Source organism: Aristolochia californica, unplaced genomic scaffold (genome assembly GCF_029961685.1).
Source record: "Aristolochia californica isolate CCGP_79_NKW_82.1479 unplaced genomic scaffold, dmAriCali1.0.hap1 SCAF_5, whole genome shotgun sequence".
Taxonomy (NCBI): domain Eukaryota; kingdom Viridiplantae; phylum Streptophyta; class Magnoliopsida; order Piperales; family Aristolochiaceae; genus Aristolochia; species Aristolochia californica.
This window is the reverse complement of record NW_027182214.1, coordinates 42,068,038-42,085,347: the sequence shown is the minus strand read 5'-3', so window position 1 is coordinate 42,085,347 and position 17,310 is coordinate 42,068,038. Positions and strand designations below refer to the sequence as shown.

At 36.0% G+C, this 17,310-nt stretch overlaps 2 protein-coding genes across 3 annotated transcripts; both read left to right on the top strand.

Moving 5' to 3' along the window:
- The first annotated feature begins 2,797 nt into the window (after nucleotides 1-2,797).
- On the top strand, nucleotides 2,798-8,614 carry LOC137966665 (serine/threonine-protein kinase AFC1-like). 2 transcript variants are annotated; one of them, XM_068813352.1, is made up of 12 exons: nucleotides 2,798-3,085; nucleotides 4,717-4,879; nucleotides 5,426-5,452; nucleotides 5,629-5,782; nucleotides 5,867-5,915; nucleotides 6,033-6,147; nucleotides 6,586-6,677; nucleotides 6,876-7,032; nucleotides 7,131-7,195; nucleotides 7,494-7,591; nucleotides 7,688-7,793; nucleotides 7,901-8,614. In XM_068813352.1, the coding sequence occupies exons 1-12, from the start codon at nucleotides 2,969-2,971 to the stop codon at nucleotides 8,060-8,062; spliced, it is 1,305 nt and encodes a 434-aa protein (XP_068669453.1). In that variant the 5' UTR covers nucleotides 2,798-2,968; the 3' UTR covers nucleotides 8,063-8,614. The 2 variants fall into 2 exon arrangements, with proteins under 2 accessions (XP_068669453.1, XP_068669454.1); XM_068813353.1 differs by lacking the exon at nucleotides 5,426-5,452.
- Nucleotides 8,615-9,816: 1,202 nt separating this feature from the next.
- On the top strand, nucleotides 9,817-14,957 carry LOC137966667 (metal tolerance protein 11-like). Its single transcript, XM_068813354.1, has 6 exons — nucleotides 9,817-10,321; nucleotides 11,440-11,549; nucleotides 11,658-11,903; nucleotides 13,178-13,258; nucleotides 13,946-14,179; nucleotides 14,478-14,957. Exons 1-6 carry the CDS (start codon nucleotides 10,159-10,161, stop codon nucleotides 14,823-14,825), a joined length of 1,182 nt encoding a protein of 393 aa, XP_068669455.1. The 5' UTR covers nucleotides 9,817-10,158; the 3' UTR covers nucleotides 14,826-14,957.
- The last annotated feature ends 2,353 nt before the right edge of the window (nucleotides 14,958-17,310 follow it).

The window sequence follows — 17,310 nt, the reverse complement described above, 5'->3', positions numbered from 1 at the left end:
TTCTCATCTAATCTAATAAAATTTCATATTAATTTAAATTTTATTTATATGATTATAATAGAAGGTTATCTAATTATTAACTAAAACTTGATTAAAAAAATAAAAAATATTAACTTCCAACTTAGAACTAAAATTTTAACTACATTTTCACAATACATATCATTGACTTCAATGAATGTGTAGCTTCAATGAATGTGTGGTACTGGTAATGAGAGGGGAGGGGAGGGGAGGGGAGGAGAGGAGAGGGGTGGGATCCCCCTGCCCCTCGTCTTTAAGGTGTATATCATAGACTTCCATGCAGAGTGTATTAGAAACGTCTTTGTTTTTAGTAGACTCATAATTAAGTAGTTTCCCTTATATGTAAGGATATTGGGACAATTGTAATTACCCATCAGTTCCAACTTTTCCTTTGTTTATAGAAAAGAGTTTTAAGTAGTTAGTACGTGAAGTTTTTTTTACGGAGAAGAAAAAGAGGATTTGGTCAAGCAAAGAGGTCTCTGACTCCATCAATTGCACTTTGGATAGACTAGACATTTGTTTATGGAAATTCCTGAAATTAGTTTGTCATGGCCGGAGGTATGTATCTTGGCTTCCGCTTTCAGTCGATTTATGAATTTCATACATGTATTTAGAAATTTCATACATTTTTTTGGCCTCACAAGTTAAAAAAGGTGTAATTGATCGATTCTTCGAAACCTCAACTTATAAGATTTTTCCTAGAGTAAAAATTACGAGAGAACAGAAAAGAGAGAAATTGAGGAGAATTTTTTCTACTATCTTTCTAACTCTCCCTCTCAAATGGTTTGTCCTATTTCCTATGTCGAAGTCTCAAGGAGCCACCTTCATCCTCAACTCGGATCCATCCCTTCTCAAGAACCCTCTCTCATTGGATGAGTCATCACTAGTCTTGGAGGAATCTCTCTCTCTCTCTCTCTCTCCGAACTCTCTCTCACTCAGATTGACCCACAAGCACTATGTTGTTGAAACAGAGACTACTTGCGACCATATTGATTCCGACTGATCAATGTTCAGTGATTACACAATGACTGTTTTGCCTCTTGACATCTACTATAACTGCAGTTGACTTTTGTAAGCCTACCCTGATAATTAGAATGAAGGTGGCTTGGACTCTTGAAAGTCCTCTGTGGACCTTGAATACTTCTTCCCGTTCTTGTTCTCCTTTTTTCATAGTCTCTAGATAGTCATTTGGAACCACCAATGAATAGTCGTTTGGATTCCTTCAACATCTCAAATAAGGATATGGCTCCTTCAAGAAGGAGCTATTATATCCCATTATGGAAGAGCAAAAGAAACAACAACTTTCCAAGTCATAAAATCAACCATAGACTTGGTGGAGAAGGATGTTTTAAGCCAAAAAAAATTGTGTTATTTTTCAATCTTGTCTACCACCACTACATTGAGTGAATGGTCACCAAAAAGTGGTAGTCTCTCCATAAAATCCATAGAGATATCCTCCCAAATTTTCTTGGGTATAAGGCATAGTTATAGTAGTCTTATTTTCTTGAGAAGTCTCCTTCATGTTTTGTAGAAACTAAAGAATGAAATTTTATAAGTATTATCGAATTAGAAGAGCGTCTTTGGGCACATATAAATGTCCCTTGTAGAACAATAGGCAGCCCGACATTTATCCTTGTAAGATGAAGTGTCGGACAAAACCAATGGCAATAAACAAGGAAATACTTTTCAAGATAGAGCATTCACCACAAAGATTTCGATACTCTTCCCATGCCCATCTCTTTACCATTTTCTTTTGAGTAAGTTTGTGGAAAGGCTTAGACTTAGTGTTGACCTCTAGTCTCTGTGTTAGCCTAGAGTCATCCTTTTTCCATGGCTGACTTGTGGGATGTACCTCTTAGAGTCAACCCAGGTTTTGTATCTGTGCTAGCCTTGTGGCCTCCACCAAAGTTTTAAAAGTCAAAGAGTTAACCTTTGTAGACAACTTGGCAATCTAGTCCTCCCCAATGTCATAGTAATTAAGAAAATGTTCAAGTCTCTTGATCCTTCAGGAAACCCACAAGAGTCTATAGTCCTAAATCTAGTCCTAAATCGAACAAATATAGAAATAACTATTTAGAACCTCTTCCATCAGTGAACCCACAAGTGTCTATAGTCGCAAATCATTTGTTCTTATACCAATTGATATGATATACTAAAATTAGGATAGTTTTATCTTGAATAGAGAGAGAAATATGTAGGGGAAGAAAGTGAGGATGACTTCAAATGAATTTGGAAATGTGTTAGTTCCAATTCGAGAAGGAACTCATCTTCTTAAACTTAAAACTATTATTTTTTTAGTGAAATTTGTGGGGTGACAATTAACTTCAATGCCCTTACGCGCTTATTAATTTAAATTTTGCTATTAAAACATCAAAACAGATAGAAATACGCCCCGATATTTTCCATTTCCCAATATAATTTTTGTGGGAAATTATACCTTTTTTAAATGGTCAGTATAAACTTAAAAAGGTTTTACCAAGTGAACCCTTGAGTGTGATCAGGTAAGGTTAGTACCATAGAAAAGGCATAATATAAATAATACAATATTTTATAATAAATTTTGGGCCTTTGGGCCTTTGGGCCTTCGGGCCTTTGGGGAAGGGTTATTTATTGAGTATTGACTTAGTGGTATGAAGTAGTAAAACTATTTTGGCTTCCAAATGCAACGCTTTGCGGTTCAGATGTAGTCAAAACTTAACCATAGTCTTGACTCAGGTAAGGTTGAGATTCTTTAAAATAACCCTTCCCCAAAGCCCAAAAGAGGCATGCACATCTTCGGCAGATCCCTCTCTGCAAATCGTCTTCGCTTTTAGATATCTAACAGTCTTTCTGTGATTCTTTCATTGAGAATAATTTTCCTTTCTTTACTTTCTTTCTCTTCTGCATTCTGCGTTTTTCTGCGTTTTTCTGCATTTTTCTGCATTTCCCCCATCAGTAAACAGACAATTTAATGGAAACCCAATGTATAGCGGAGTTTCCTCAGTCGAATATGGACAAACGTCCTAGAAAAAGGCCTAGATTGACATGGGACGTGCCTCCTCCTCTTCCACCGCCGCTTCCTGCAAAGGTAATTTTTTTTTTCTGTAGAGCCTGCTTGTATTTGTTTAATATCTTACGATTTTTTTTTTTTTTTGGGTATTTCAATGTTCTTATAGATCTTTAATTTCCTTTTCTTTATGGGAAATTTTAGTTTCCCTCATCTTATCCATCCTTGTTTTATGATTTTTTTTTGTTTATTGTAAATTTTGATCGAAAACTTTGTTGTTGTACTTGATTCCTTTCATGTATTCTTTAGGCTTGATTTTCAATCATATAACAGCAAATTTCGGTTATCTCCCCTAAATGCTTGATGCATGGTGCGAAATCTTTTTCTCTTTGCATCTCCTTTACTCCATAGCCTATAGGTATACCCTTGAACGTACTGGTACATCTTCACTATAATCGTTACGCATCAGCACTTGGAGGTGTTTTGGTTACGCAAATCTTGTAATTCTGATTCTATTGTCAACGTTGAACTTTAAGGGTTAGGGAGGTAAACGGGTCACAATCAGACAGGGTAAGGGTTTTTTCCGTTGGCTATTCTTGTTACTCTATACATATTCTGCTACACGTTATGTTTACCCTATACTTACTATATTACCTGTTTTATGTGGAACTGGTAAGGGGTGTCCATTTCCCATTTATTTGACCTACCGTTTGCTGGTGAAGGGTAAGCATGAAAATAAATGGATAAATAAAAATTTTAAAATCTTCGAATAACTACAAAGCCCTATGCAAAGTTAGAGATTGTATAAACCTATAAAAAACTCAGCCGAATATACCATTAACTAATCTTTAGGTAAATATCCTACAAAATCAAGTTATCTATTGCCTTTATACTGAGGAAAATAATTAAACCACTTATTGTGGGGAGCTACTACAGGCTTACTGTTAAAACAAATGGGTAATCGGGTTGATTCCATGTCATAAATAGCATTGGATGTAAATGGGCAAACGTCTAATAGCAGTTTAGGGTAAATGGATAACTAATGTGAGTCCTTAAATTAATAAGAAATTTTGATTAGTTGAAGGGGCAATAGAGTTAAATTGCTGGCCCCAATCGGCATATATTCTAGTTTTAGATGCCTTTTTTTATTTGAGTTTTTGTTGTCGGCATGGATAAATTTGCTTGCTGTTCATTTTGTTATGTATCTTAATTTTTTTTCTTCTTTTGTCCCTCCGTTCCAAGCAGTGTTTAAAACCTGGGGACTGGCCGTGGGTTCAGTTCTATTCTGGTCTCTTCTCTGGGTCGGAGTTGTGTAACACCTGGATTGGGTCCATATCCAGTTGCCCAGGCTGGTTTGCAGTTCGACTGGTCAACTAGCTGATCCGGCCTGGTCAGTCAGGTCACCTGTTGCACAGAGAACTTCTCCCTGTGCAACACTTTTTTTATAACATTGGCCCCAAGGACCTGTCTTGTCTGAGGCTTCTGTTTCACCTTATTGTAGTTTGACATAGTCTACAAAAATATATCTTACTCAGTATCTTTACGTTTTACTCTTTGTGCAACATTACAGAAATTGTGTTTTTTTGTTTTTTTATGACATCTATTTTTAAGTATTTAGTAGTCTATTGCATGAAATCTTTGTAGTTCTGGAAATATGACAAAACCTTGGGCTATACAGCAACTATAACCTGGCTTTCATTATGACCTTGTAGGCTGCTCCACAAACATATCTTGCACAAGAATTTGGGGGTGGGATGGTTGCAAATGCACCTATTTATTACAAAGGAGTGGTTCGTCATGCATCACCACCTTGGAGAGCAGATGATAAAGATGGCCATTACGTGTTTGCACTTGGAGAAAATTTAACGTCTCGCTGTAAGTATATCCTATCATGGCTTCTTGGTGAACAGTCAAGGTGATTTCTTTTAACATCATGTAGTGCTTCCATGGAATTGCCATTAAATTGACTTCTTGTATCCAAATGTGTGTTTCTGAGAAATGTGGCCAGGTCTTGTTTTTTTTGGTCTTGATTTTTCTTTTGCTTGGAAAGAAAAAACTCAGCATCATATATTCTCTGTTTCTAGTTTTTGTACTCTTCTGCCACTGTTTGGTTGCTATTTGACAGGTTTGACAAATTCATTAAGGGGGAATTCATCCATCTTGATTATCAATCTTGTAGATGTTTTTTCTTTGTATTCGTTGGAGACTAGGTTGGCTTTTTGTTTACTCAAGAGTTTGTTCTGTATGCTGGGTTAGGTAGTGCCTTCTTGGTTCTTTGGCACTTGTGCTTGCTGATATTTATCTTTTTCTCACTCAAAAAAGTGAACACTATCTTTGCAAGTATTATTTATTGTATTTGCTTCGTGCTTTTGTATTTCATCAATTTATGAAATCTGAGTACTTATATGTTACTGCTTCCAGATAGGATCCTCAGCAAAATGGGTGAAGGTCAGTGATTTGCCACTTTTACTTTGTTCTTAAATCATCTGAATCAGCTTTTCGTTTTTATACTGGTTTTGCTTGGTATTAGTATTAAGGTTAATTTGGGCAATTACAGTTTTATATCCTGGATAACAGTTCATGTGCTTCATTTCTCAGAGATATTTGCTCAATTTCTTGTGTAGGGACGTTTGGGCAGGTGCTTGAATGCTGGGACATGGAAAGGAAAGAAGCTGTGGCAGTAAAAGTCATTCGCTCAACTAAAAAGTATCGTGAAGCTGCAATGATTGAGATTGATGTGCTTCAGAGGCTCACACAACATGATCTGGGTAACTCTCGGTAGGTCTCTTGCTTTCTTCTTCTTTTCCTTATTGTCTGTAGAAGCTTAAGAGAACTCCATATAAGCGGTTTTATTCCTTGCAGTTGTGTTCAAATACGGAATTGGTTTGACTATCGTAATCATATTTGTATTGTAAGTATATATTGGTGCCTGTCATTTAATCAATTTGTGATGGCGGAGCTTTCCCATCACTGCCTGAAATATTATGCGGGTTGAAACTTGGGGTGGATTTTAAATGGTTTTCAACAGGTATTTGAGAAGCTTGGACCAAGCTTATACGATTTTCTCCGGAAAAACAGCTACCGTGCATTTCCCATTGATCTAGTTCGTGAGCTTGGCAGACAACTTTTGGAGTCTGTAGCATGTGTGTGGACAATCTGGCACCAGTCTTTTTTCTTGCATATTAATCTTATTGTGCAACTCCTGCAGTTAATTAACAGCTGGTCGTTAGGCCGGGTAAAGGAGCATTGCGTCAGGTTGAGAGCTGGCGCAAAATCTTAGTCATTCATAACATGAGTCCGAACTTTATCCTATTTCATAGTAAAGAATGGAGACGGATTCATGCAGCTGACCTAGCATATAGTTAGGATAAAGCTATGATAATGATGATGATGCCACATGTTACCCAGGTGTTTTGTTTGGAAACTGATGATGGGGCATTGGGATTTCCTGTTATGCATCCCTCATCTTAGTTGATTGCTTCTTTTCAAGCAATCTAAGTTCATAAACAGTTACGGAATGTAATTAGTTACAAAAGGCTGCGTTTAAACTATTCTTAACGTTTATGTTTTACTTCTTGCAGTTATGCATGACTTGCGGCTTATACACACTGATCTGAAGCCAGAAAACATTCTCCTTGTTTCTTCAGAATGTGTCAAGGTTCCTGATTACAAGGTATCATCTGCCATCTCTGGTTGCTCTGTATTGCCACAATTATTAAGTGTTTTGTCTTAGTAGTGTGTTAGAACAGAAAGCGAGGATGATTTATCTATTTTTTGGGTTTGTGGATTCTCTCTCTCTCTTTCCCCCCTCTCTCTCTTGTTTTTAAAGAAAAATAAATGTAACTGTTTCCTGCTGTTTTTGTTATGATAGTTTCTATCCAGATCATCTAAGGATGGTGCTTACTACAAGAGTCTTCCTAAATCTAACTCTATCAAGCTTATTGATTTTGGGAGTACAACTTTTGAGCATCAAGATCATAGCTATGTGGTTTCAACTCGCCATTACCGCGCTCCTGAGGTCATTCTTGGTAATGTAGAATCTTGGTTATAGGAACTGCGAGTTTGTTGTCATTATGGTCAGGAGTTGATGACTGACAGTGTTTTCCTTGTTTTGATCATATTCTAGGGCTTGGATGGAACTACCCTTGCGATTTATGGAGTGCGGGTTGCATACTTGTGGAGCTATGTTCTGTGAGTCCTACAAAGCAGATTATGTCATTGGAGGATCTTTTCCTTTTTCAACACAAATAATAATATTAGTATGTTATAAAAATTATGTGGACCTGTGCCTGGGGGAGGACTACTGCCGAATGACCACAATTGGATCATTATTTGATTATCAAGGATTTACTAAAAAAAATTGATTATCATTCTCTTAAAAAATTAACTGTTATAAGATGATTCACATTTACATTTACATTTGTGCTTGCATTTGCCTATGCCTGTGGCTATCTGGCTCACCGATGGAAATGTCCTCTTGGATCAATAGGGGGAGGCTCTTTTTCAAACCCATGAAAACTTGGAGCATCTAGCTATGATGGAGAGGGTATTAGGCCCACTACCCAAACAAATGGTGCACAGGGCAGAGTAAGTTGCCAGTGGCACTCAACTCTGTGGATTGCTCTTTAGCTGTGAATTTGTCTTTGGTTTTGATGTTAAATTTTTTCCCCTTTCTGCCAACAGTCGTCGTGCAGAGAAGTACTTCAAGCGTGGCATGAGATTAGATTGGCCTGATAGTGCTACTTCGAGGGAAAGCATGAGGGCAGTTTGGAAGTTGCCCCGCTTACAGGTCACTCTTGCAAAAAAGCATTTGCAACTTTTTGGTGCATATGGCTTGTGGGCGTGATTATTTTGTTATTCATGGTTGATTGAACCATCTTTGGATTTGCATTTCAGAATCTGGTAATGCAGCATGTCGATCATTCTGCTGGAGACTTGATTGATTTGTTGCAAGGGCTCCTACGGTATGATCCGGATGAGCGACTGAAAGCACGGGAAGCTCTCAGACATCCTTTCTTTACAAGAGACACGAGGAGAACTCCCTATGCATCACCATGAGCGCATTGTATTTGTTATGATCCGACTAAGCAAGCCGAGGGCACGGGAAGCTCTAACACGAGGACTGCTTGCCAATTGTCGCCACTGCATTTGGCGTGGTCTTACTGAGTTTATGGGTGGAGTAAGGAAGAATGCCAAGAACACAAGTTCTGACGTTTTTGAAGATGTAAGATTACTACTGTACAGGGAACAGTTGCAAGACACTGCTGGAAAGCGTGAAAGATAAGCTATTGATTATTCTTTACTAGCGGAGGCCATGTTCATCAAATTGAAGGATGGGCAGAGTCATAAACAAAACGAACGCTGTCATTTGTTTGTGGGTGATTCCAAGGCGATCTGCGTGGAGATGAAAACGAGGGTGCTAGAGTTCTGTGATTTCTGCTGGGAGACCAGGTGCAGAAAGCTATTTAGATGTAAGTAAAATCACAGACGACACTCCCTGATTTATATGAAATTGTTGAGATTGTTCCTTGTAGGCCTGCAGCATAGTAGCATGTTGTACCTTGCCAAAGACGGGTTACTTGGCCAACTTTTGTGTTCTACTCTCTACTGTTATCGGTAAAAAAACTTTTAACTATTGGAAGATTTTACTAATTTAGCTAACTATAAATAGATACGAATTTATACAATATTAGAACAAATCAAACTGAAAAAGTTCCATCTCCTCGGATGATGACTGAGACACTATAAGGTGAGATACCCCCATAATTTGGTGTTCAATATTCTTTTTCTAGGTAAAGCATAATGACACTGTGGGACCGAATAAAGTAAAGAGGAATACTTGGCATGAATCTCCATATACAGTAGACCAGATATGCATTGCTTCCCTTCTTACCTACTCCAGCCACCACCAGCATCATCTCCATTCTCCAAAGTCAAAAGAGGTGGGAAATGATTAATGGAACTTTGATTTTCTTCTTCCTCACTTGCGAGTGCACACGCGATGGAAAGAGAGGAGACAGGAGTCGGAGATTCTTCCGTGTCTTCTTCTCCATGTAAGATAATCAGGTAAGCATACAGAGCCCTTCTCCTACTTGCGTAATCGAGAACTCTCGTGCTCGCTCGCGTCCAGCCTGCGCTTCCATGTGCCATTCGTGAGGCTGCCTCTGTCATCCATCCGCTTCGTACAGCTGAATCGGATAAATATCAGTTCCCCTTTACCGCCATTGCTGATTCAGCTTCCAATAAACCCTAAAATACGAATTTAATTATTATTATCTTATTTTTATTAATTATTTTTTAAAAAATAATAATAATTAAATTCTCATTTTTTAAAAAATAAAAAATTGATCATTATTATGTTTAAAAATATTTAATAATTTTTTATTCTTTATCTCATTTTAATTAATTAAATTTTAAAATAATAATAGTTAATTAATTAATTAATTAGTTTTTAGGGGTTTGTACAAGCCAAAAAGCAGTTAGATTCAAATTGGATTCGGTTGAATCGGCCGGTTTGGTCCGATTTTTACAACATTGATTCTAATATTTGACTCGGGGTATTTACGTCATTAGATTAAATAGGCAGTATATTAATAATTTCGTTCATTCCGTGACGTTGGATAATTAAATGGTGGGGCCTCTTTGGCTATCATTATCTCAGACTAAATGGCACGCCTTGATGGAAGATCCAACGGCCGCGGGCAACGCCGCAGTTACAACTTTTACACGTTTCTTTTCTAACCGCAAATCACAGCCTTACGTATGCGGTATCTGGAGACACAAAGATCCATGATATCTTGTCTGTCGCGATCGCCGCCTCCCTGGTTCAGAGGCGTCTAGCGAGCTGTGCCTCCTACAACTACAAAAAATCAGCAAAAAAATACGGAAACGAGCCCCGATTTTTCCTCAGAAAAAAATTATTACACACTCGTACCCATTCTGGGAAGATTGATACCTTTAAAAAGATTAATACAAACCAGAGAATGCTATAAAGGAGACGGCGTATCGGAATCTCGGGTCATATTCTGTTCCTCTACGAAGCATTGTTTGATATATCCATCTTTTGAGGTTCTGAAGCGGGACTGTTGACACTCTTGGCGATTTGTAAGTTTTGAATTTGCTCTCGTTGCGTTCCTCTCTCGGTCGGGGGGGAAATGGTGGATCCGGCGCGACCTTCCGCGGGTTCCGAAGATTCGGAGCTTCTCTTGCCGGAGTCCGGCAACGGGGAGCGATCATGGAGGTTGAACTTTGACGGCTTCCAGAGGACGGAGCATAAAGAGAAACCGCGCGGGCTTCATGATTGTCTTGGTGTTTTAGGTAGTGAGCTCGCTGTCATCCTATGTCGATTGTTCTGCCTTTCCTGGTTTAGTTGATTGCTGTTTGATGCTTGTTTCTTTGTTTAGATGAGTTGATGTTGACCATATATTTTATTTAGTAAATTATCTTCTCTTCTTGCTTACGTTCTTTAGTTTCTTTGTCATTTTTTTTTTTCGAGTACCTGATTCTTTGTTGTCTTTTTCTTTTGAAGTGTATTTGCTTTTTTAGCCCCCCGTGAAATTCAAATGGTTTGCAGTAGGAAGTGTTGGTTTGTTTTTGTTTTTTTTAATCTTTATTTTGGCAGATTTTTTGAATTGTTTTCATTTCTTTATCCTCGTCTTTGTCACAAAAATGTTTGTTGCTCCAGGAAAGTTTAAAGAAGTCAGACTAATGGTTTTTGTAAATAGAAAAGGCTGTATTTGTATAATTTACTTGACTCATTTCTTTTTAAGTTTTGTTTTTCGTTTTCTTACTCGGGACCTTCTTCAGTTGTTGACGTATTTGAACTTGGTTTGGGCTTCTGTGAGCTTTGTGAAGATCAGTCTTTGCACATAAAAGGGCCGTTGGCTGATATTTTGTCTGTAATGTGATATTTTTAGGCGGCTTTCTATGTATCTAGATGCTCAAATTATTGTTAGTAAAATTAACTTCTGAAAAGTGGTTGTAGCTCTGATAATGTGTTGTTCTGAAGTTAAAAGTGTAGAACTTCACGAGAGGGTCAATATTGAAACGGAGTCTTTCTAGTGATGGAGCTTGTGCCTTAATGTTTACATTGCTTGAAGTGATTTAATGTTGACATTGATTGAAGATACAAGATACAGGGCTTAAATGGTCGCTTAATGTGCAGCTCATGCACATATGAGAATGTGCCATGAAATTTGGAATGAATTGGTGAATTTTATTCACAGAGTAGTTGATTTCATATATTTTTTTTATCTCTGTTACCTGAATGAAGAATATTTTATTGTTAAAATACATGCATCCTTGAAAAATGTAATTTAAAGTTATTTATCTGTGATGGATTATTTGAGGCCCACTTTTTTATTCATGAATCATTGATTGCATGGCCAGAGCTTATTCTGATGATTATTTTGACCTCAATTTCGCTGATCGTTTAGGTACAGAAGATGTTGTGGCTGAGTACTACCAACAACAGGGGGAAATGTTGGAGGGATTCACTGAGATGGATGCCTTGACTGAACGCGGTTTCCTTCCTGGAATGTCAAAAGTGTGTACACTTGTGCTATTCTATTATTACTCGATATCTTCAAAAGCTTTGATTTCACGTAGGAATGTGTTGCACTGACACTGACATTTAATTGACAATTACTTGCAGGAAGAACGTGAGAGAACTGCTAAGAGTGAGAGAATGGCCATTAGGATATCAAATATAGCTAATATGGTCCTTTTTGCTGCAAAAGTATATGCATCCTTAAGAAGTGGATCTCTTGCTATTATTGCATCCACATTGGATTCACTTCTTGATCTGTTATCAGGTTTTATCCTATGGTTTACCGCCTTCTCTATGCAGACTCCAAACCCCTACCAGTACCCTATTGGGAAAAAACGCATGCAGCCTCTGGTCCGTCCTGCTGTCCCTCTTCTTTTCTTGTTATAGCTATAGAAGGAGCATATTTTATGTAGGATTTGAGCTTGTTTCATATGATATCTGTCTTTTAGATTCCACAGATTTGATTCATTATCTACCTTTCTGGTTTGAGTCCTTGTCATAAAGTTTCTATTTTGAGTTTCCTCTCCTGTATTACTTGTCAGTTTTTTAGCTCCCAGGTACTGACAGGTGGAGTACTTATGGTTATGACCAGCAAATAGGATACCTTCCTTCACCAAATATTTGCTTTGGCTTCTTTAACAACAAATATACCATGCTTAAAGCTGAAAAAAAGAAAAAAACAAATGTACCTTGGCCTTCTCTACACTTGGACATTGGCTACATGTTGAACCCTCTATTTAGTCTTCTGGACAGGTGCTTGATAATAATAGTGATTGTTTGATGTCACATTGAAAGATTTGAATTGTAGTTTGAACCATTAACTTAGCAAATGATAATGGAAACTTTGTTTTCATAAGAAACATGGAACTTAAAGTGGCCATTGTAGTTTATGCAGGGTACTTCAAAGTTGTACTTTAGTTTTCACATGCAGAATGCTAGATTGGGAATGCCATAGTTCAGCTTTAAAACTTGCATTAAGGGCAAAATTTGCCCATGTCCGTCACCTTACTTGTGGGTTGGTCCAAAAGAAACATGAGAAAGTATAGACAAGGATTTGAATTGTAGTTTGAACCATCAACTTAGCAAATGATAATGGAAACTTTGTTTTCATAAGAAACGTGGAACTTAAAGTGGCCATTGTAGTTTATGCAGGGTACTTCAAAGCTGTACTTTAGTTTTCACAAGCAGAATGCTAGATTAGTAATGCCATAGTTCAGCTTTAAAACTTGCATTAAGGGCAAAATTTGCCCATCACCTTACTTGTGGGTTGGTCCAAAAGAAACATGAGCAAGTATAGACAATGATTGCCTTTTATATGAGTAATTCATGTGGACAGTACGGGTCTTTTGTGTTTTACTCAGTTATGCAATTTCACTTTTTTTTTTATATTAAAACAAACTCACTTCTAGTGGCATTTTTTTTTCAAGCAATGACATCTCTAATGCCAATGATTCTGAAATGAAATTTATGTTATTTGAAAATGGCAATAAGTTTACCAAGAAGGAAGATGACCTGGTGGGGCAATTGGAGAGCAAGATTAACTATTTGAATGTTCATATCATAAGATACAGAAAAGGTTTAATTATTTTGTTATACTAAAATCCTGATGGGATTTTTTTTTGCAGGGGATCCTTGTTTTTGCTTCTGTCATGGCAACACTGGGTCTACAAATAATTTTGGAATCAGTTCGCACACTTTTGTCTGATGTAAGTGAACATTCTCTCTGTCAAATGAATTTCATAATGTACACTTAGTGAAGCAGTTTTAGGGTGTTCCCATCACTGAAGCTGAAAAAGATAAGGCATGTTTTAACACTGAGATGCAAGAAGTCAAAAACTGGACAACCATTTCTCTTCATGTGTAAACATCTTTAAACACAGAGCCATTAATGGTCCTATTTTAATATCTTCATAATATCTATGGACAGAGACATATACTTTCTAGTTCTAGTTCTGGGAATGGCTCACTAACTGACAAATAAGTTTGTTGGACAGCCTATGTTTTTGGATACTATGAAAATAAAAGTAAATCATGCATTTATATCCAAAAAGATAATTCTTTATAATTGGACAGTAAGATTGGCAAACAAGAAAAAAGCTTGGCATTTCTGTTACATTTCTAGTAGGATTCTTATTTCATACTAACTGTGTTTATATAATGTAATTGGCTTTATTCTTTAACTTCTACACTTAATTGTTGGCGTCCAACTATCAAATAGTGGACAAGTGATTTGTCAATATTACCATCTAGAATCGATTATATCCGATTGTTCAATGATCAGGAACTACCTTTTTTGTTAACTACTTTCTATGACTCCTCTTAAAGTTTTGCTGGAATCAATTTCAAATTTTGCAGACACATCGCCTGAGCAAATATTTGGTTAATTGATGCAGGATAATGAATTTCAATTGACTAAGGAGCAAGAAAAATGGGTGATTGAAATAATGCTGTCAGTGACACTGGTAAAACTTGCACTGGCTGTTTATTGTCGCTCTTTCACTAATGAGATTGTCAAAGCTTATGCACAAGACCACTTCTTTGATGTCGTCACCAACCTTATTGGACTTGTTGCTGCTCTGCTTGCAAAGTACATAAAGGACTGGATCGATCCTGTTGGTGCAATCATTGTAAGTAGTATAGTTCCAACTGATGTAAAAAAACTGATTAGATTACATATTCTTTTCCGTTAGATATCTTACTACAATCTAGAGATAGTTATCCCCTTTGGCATCAATTTGCCATTTGAAGGTCCATATGAGCTTGCCAGTAATCAAAAGTTGAGCATTGAGTGTCATCTAATTGCTGAGCTTTGTTATGGCATTCCTTGCCATGATTGTGCTAGAAGGGAGTGCTCTTATTCTGCCAGACTTTTGGTTATTATGTACCTGTCCTGATGGGTCATTGACTTTATTATATCTGCTTCAGCTGGCTTTGTACACCATACGAACATGGTCAGCGACAGTACTGGAGAATGTGAATTCTCTGGTGGGCCGATCTGCAGCACCAGAGTACCTTCAAAAGCTCACATATCTTTGCTGGAACCATCACAAGGCCATAAGGCACATTGATACAGTTCGAGCATATACATTTGGTTCCCACTACTTTGTTGAGGTTGACATTGTCTTGGCCTCGGACATGCCACTAAGAGAGGCCCATGACATCGGAGAGGCCTTACAGGAGAAGCTTGAGCTCCTCCCGGACATAGAACGTGCTTTTGTTCACCTTGACTATGAATATACGCACAAGCCTGAACACGCACAAGCCCACCTGTAGATGCAGACACAATGTAAGCTGTTTATTTTCTCAGGCATTCTACAGGTAAGGTAAATAGTAATTAAAGCTAATTTGCTATAGTTTGGGAACTATAGGTCAGCAAATGAAAGCGCTTAGTGGATTGCCTCTTAATTCTGAAGATCTTGGGAGTTTCAAATCCGGTACTTGGTTTCCTTGTAAAGCTTGGGAACCAAAATAAATGATGCTAGAGAACCATGAAAGAAGTAAAAGATGAGACAGTAAAACACAATGCATATGATTGCAGATATAGCAAGGTTCAAAGCTAAAATGTCAAGCACAAAGTGCCGGAGTTTGGCCTTAGGATAATCAGCCATATAAAATTGATAGTGAAGGTTTGATATTTTTAAGAGTTGGGTTCAGGGCTGATGAGCCACTGAGTTTGCCTGGCTTTTCAAGGCTTGTTGGGTATAACATCCATGACCTTTTAGCATGAAGAACCTGATATATGGACGACACTGATCAAGTTATAAACAAACTAGAAATAAGAGGTATAATGCCATAATCATAGAAGTATTTAGGTGGTTTTTTCATATGAAAGTAGTCTCCATGCCTGTGATTAAAACAGGTATTGAAGGTCGTGTTTCGTTGGATTATTGATCAACTATGTTGTATCTGTCCAGAACCGAGTTCCCCTTTGAAGATCCACTATATTTGATAATGTTTACATTGCGTGAAGGTTATAAATTTCACAAATTCCTTGGTGGAGGTGCAAAGTTGTTGTCAGCGAAATCTAAATTTCGTTAGCAAGGGTTTTGATTTCTGCCACGAATTTTGAACATTGCGTGAGGGTTATAAATTTCACAAATTCCTTGGTGGAGGTGCAAAGTTCTTGTCAGCGAAATTTGAATTTTCGTTAGCAAGGGTTTTGAGGTTTATTTATTTATTTGTTTGTTTATGCAGGATGAGATTGTTTAATTCATAGATATTTAATTGTTTGATTAAATTTATTTAGACTTTTGGTTTTTTAACAATTTTTACTATTTAAAGATTTTTTTATTATTATTTAAATAAATTTTCATTATGTTTAATTACATCTGATTTACTATTTTTATTTCATTTTATTTTTATCAATTTTAATCTATATTTTCTATTTTAAATTATTCACTATTTTGTTTTGTTCATAGTAATTGTCTGTTTTCATTTATAATCACTTTTGTATTTTAGAGTACTCCGAATTTATTAATTTAATAAATTGTTTTAATATATAACATTTTTAATTATATTTAAAATTATGATTTACTATTTAATGATACTTGGACTAAACTATTCGAGTTTCTTGTGTATTCTCTTTTCTATTTTATTTACTCTCCTTTTAGCGAAAATGAGCTAATGATCAAATTCTTTTTTTCATTAATTATTTTTAGTAATCATAATGGTCGAAATTTTCATTTTATTTTCTGTGGGGTTCCAAACAAATCCTTAACTTGCAAGTCTGTCTGTGGTTTTGGCTACATACTTCAGTCCAAGTCTTATCTGGTGGTCCACTACTTGTACCAAACTTGTTTGGATACAATATTTACTCTATGATGTGTGTATTTCTCATACAAAACCTATTATTTATTGTGATAAATATGAGTGTTAAAAAATGTATTACCATTAGTAAAACTTCAAGTCTCCTACATTCCTTTGAAGATTGAATTGTAAATATTTGAACAAAGTCTTTGTCCAAGATTGGTTTTTAGTTATTAGATACAGAAGACACATAGTAGTTATGTTGGTGTTGCTTGGCTTGGGGGAAGGGTGTATTAAAACCAAACCATTTGCTTCAACTCACTTTGCCACATCAACATCAAATTAACATTCATAAGAAGCAAAATCAACTCTCCAATGATACCTAAACTCTTGGACCTCTTTTCTTATGTGATTAATATTTTTTTAATTATCTCCTTTTTATTTTAAAATTTATTTGTTTAGTTTCCCTTTTTATTTACCTTTGTTTATATTTCATAATTTTCATTAAATTATTTGCACTTATTTATATTCAATTTTCAAAATAAAAAATTATTTATGCTCTATTTTCATACCTTTTAATTATAAATTTACAGCTATATTTAAATAAAATAAAATAAAAATAATAAATAAGCTAATGTTTAAACAAGAGATAAATAGTAAATAAATAAGACGATTAGAAGGAAAACACTAAATTGTAAAACAAAAAAGATTAAGTAATATAATTTTAAAAAAAAATTAAAATAGAATTTATTTTAGGATGAAATAAAAAAATTATTTTATTGTTTTAATTTAATTTAAGTTAAATTTATATTAATTTAATCTATGTTATTATTATATTGATTTGCAATGGTTTTGATTCTAGCCAAATAAAAGTAATAATAATCATATTATAATTTTGTATTAATTACCCAAAATAAAATGATATCTTCTCAATACTTATAAAATCCGTCTCTTAACGATTGTAATGCCATTAGTTATCGTGAAAACATATTTTTCCAATAATTTTCTTATC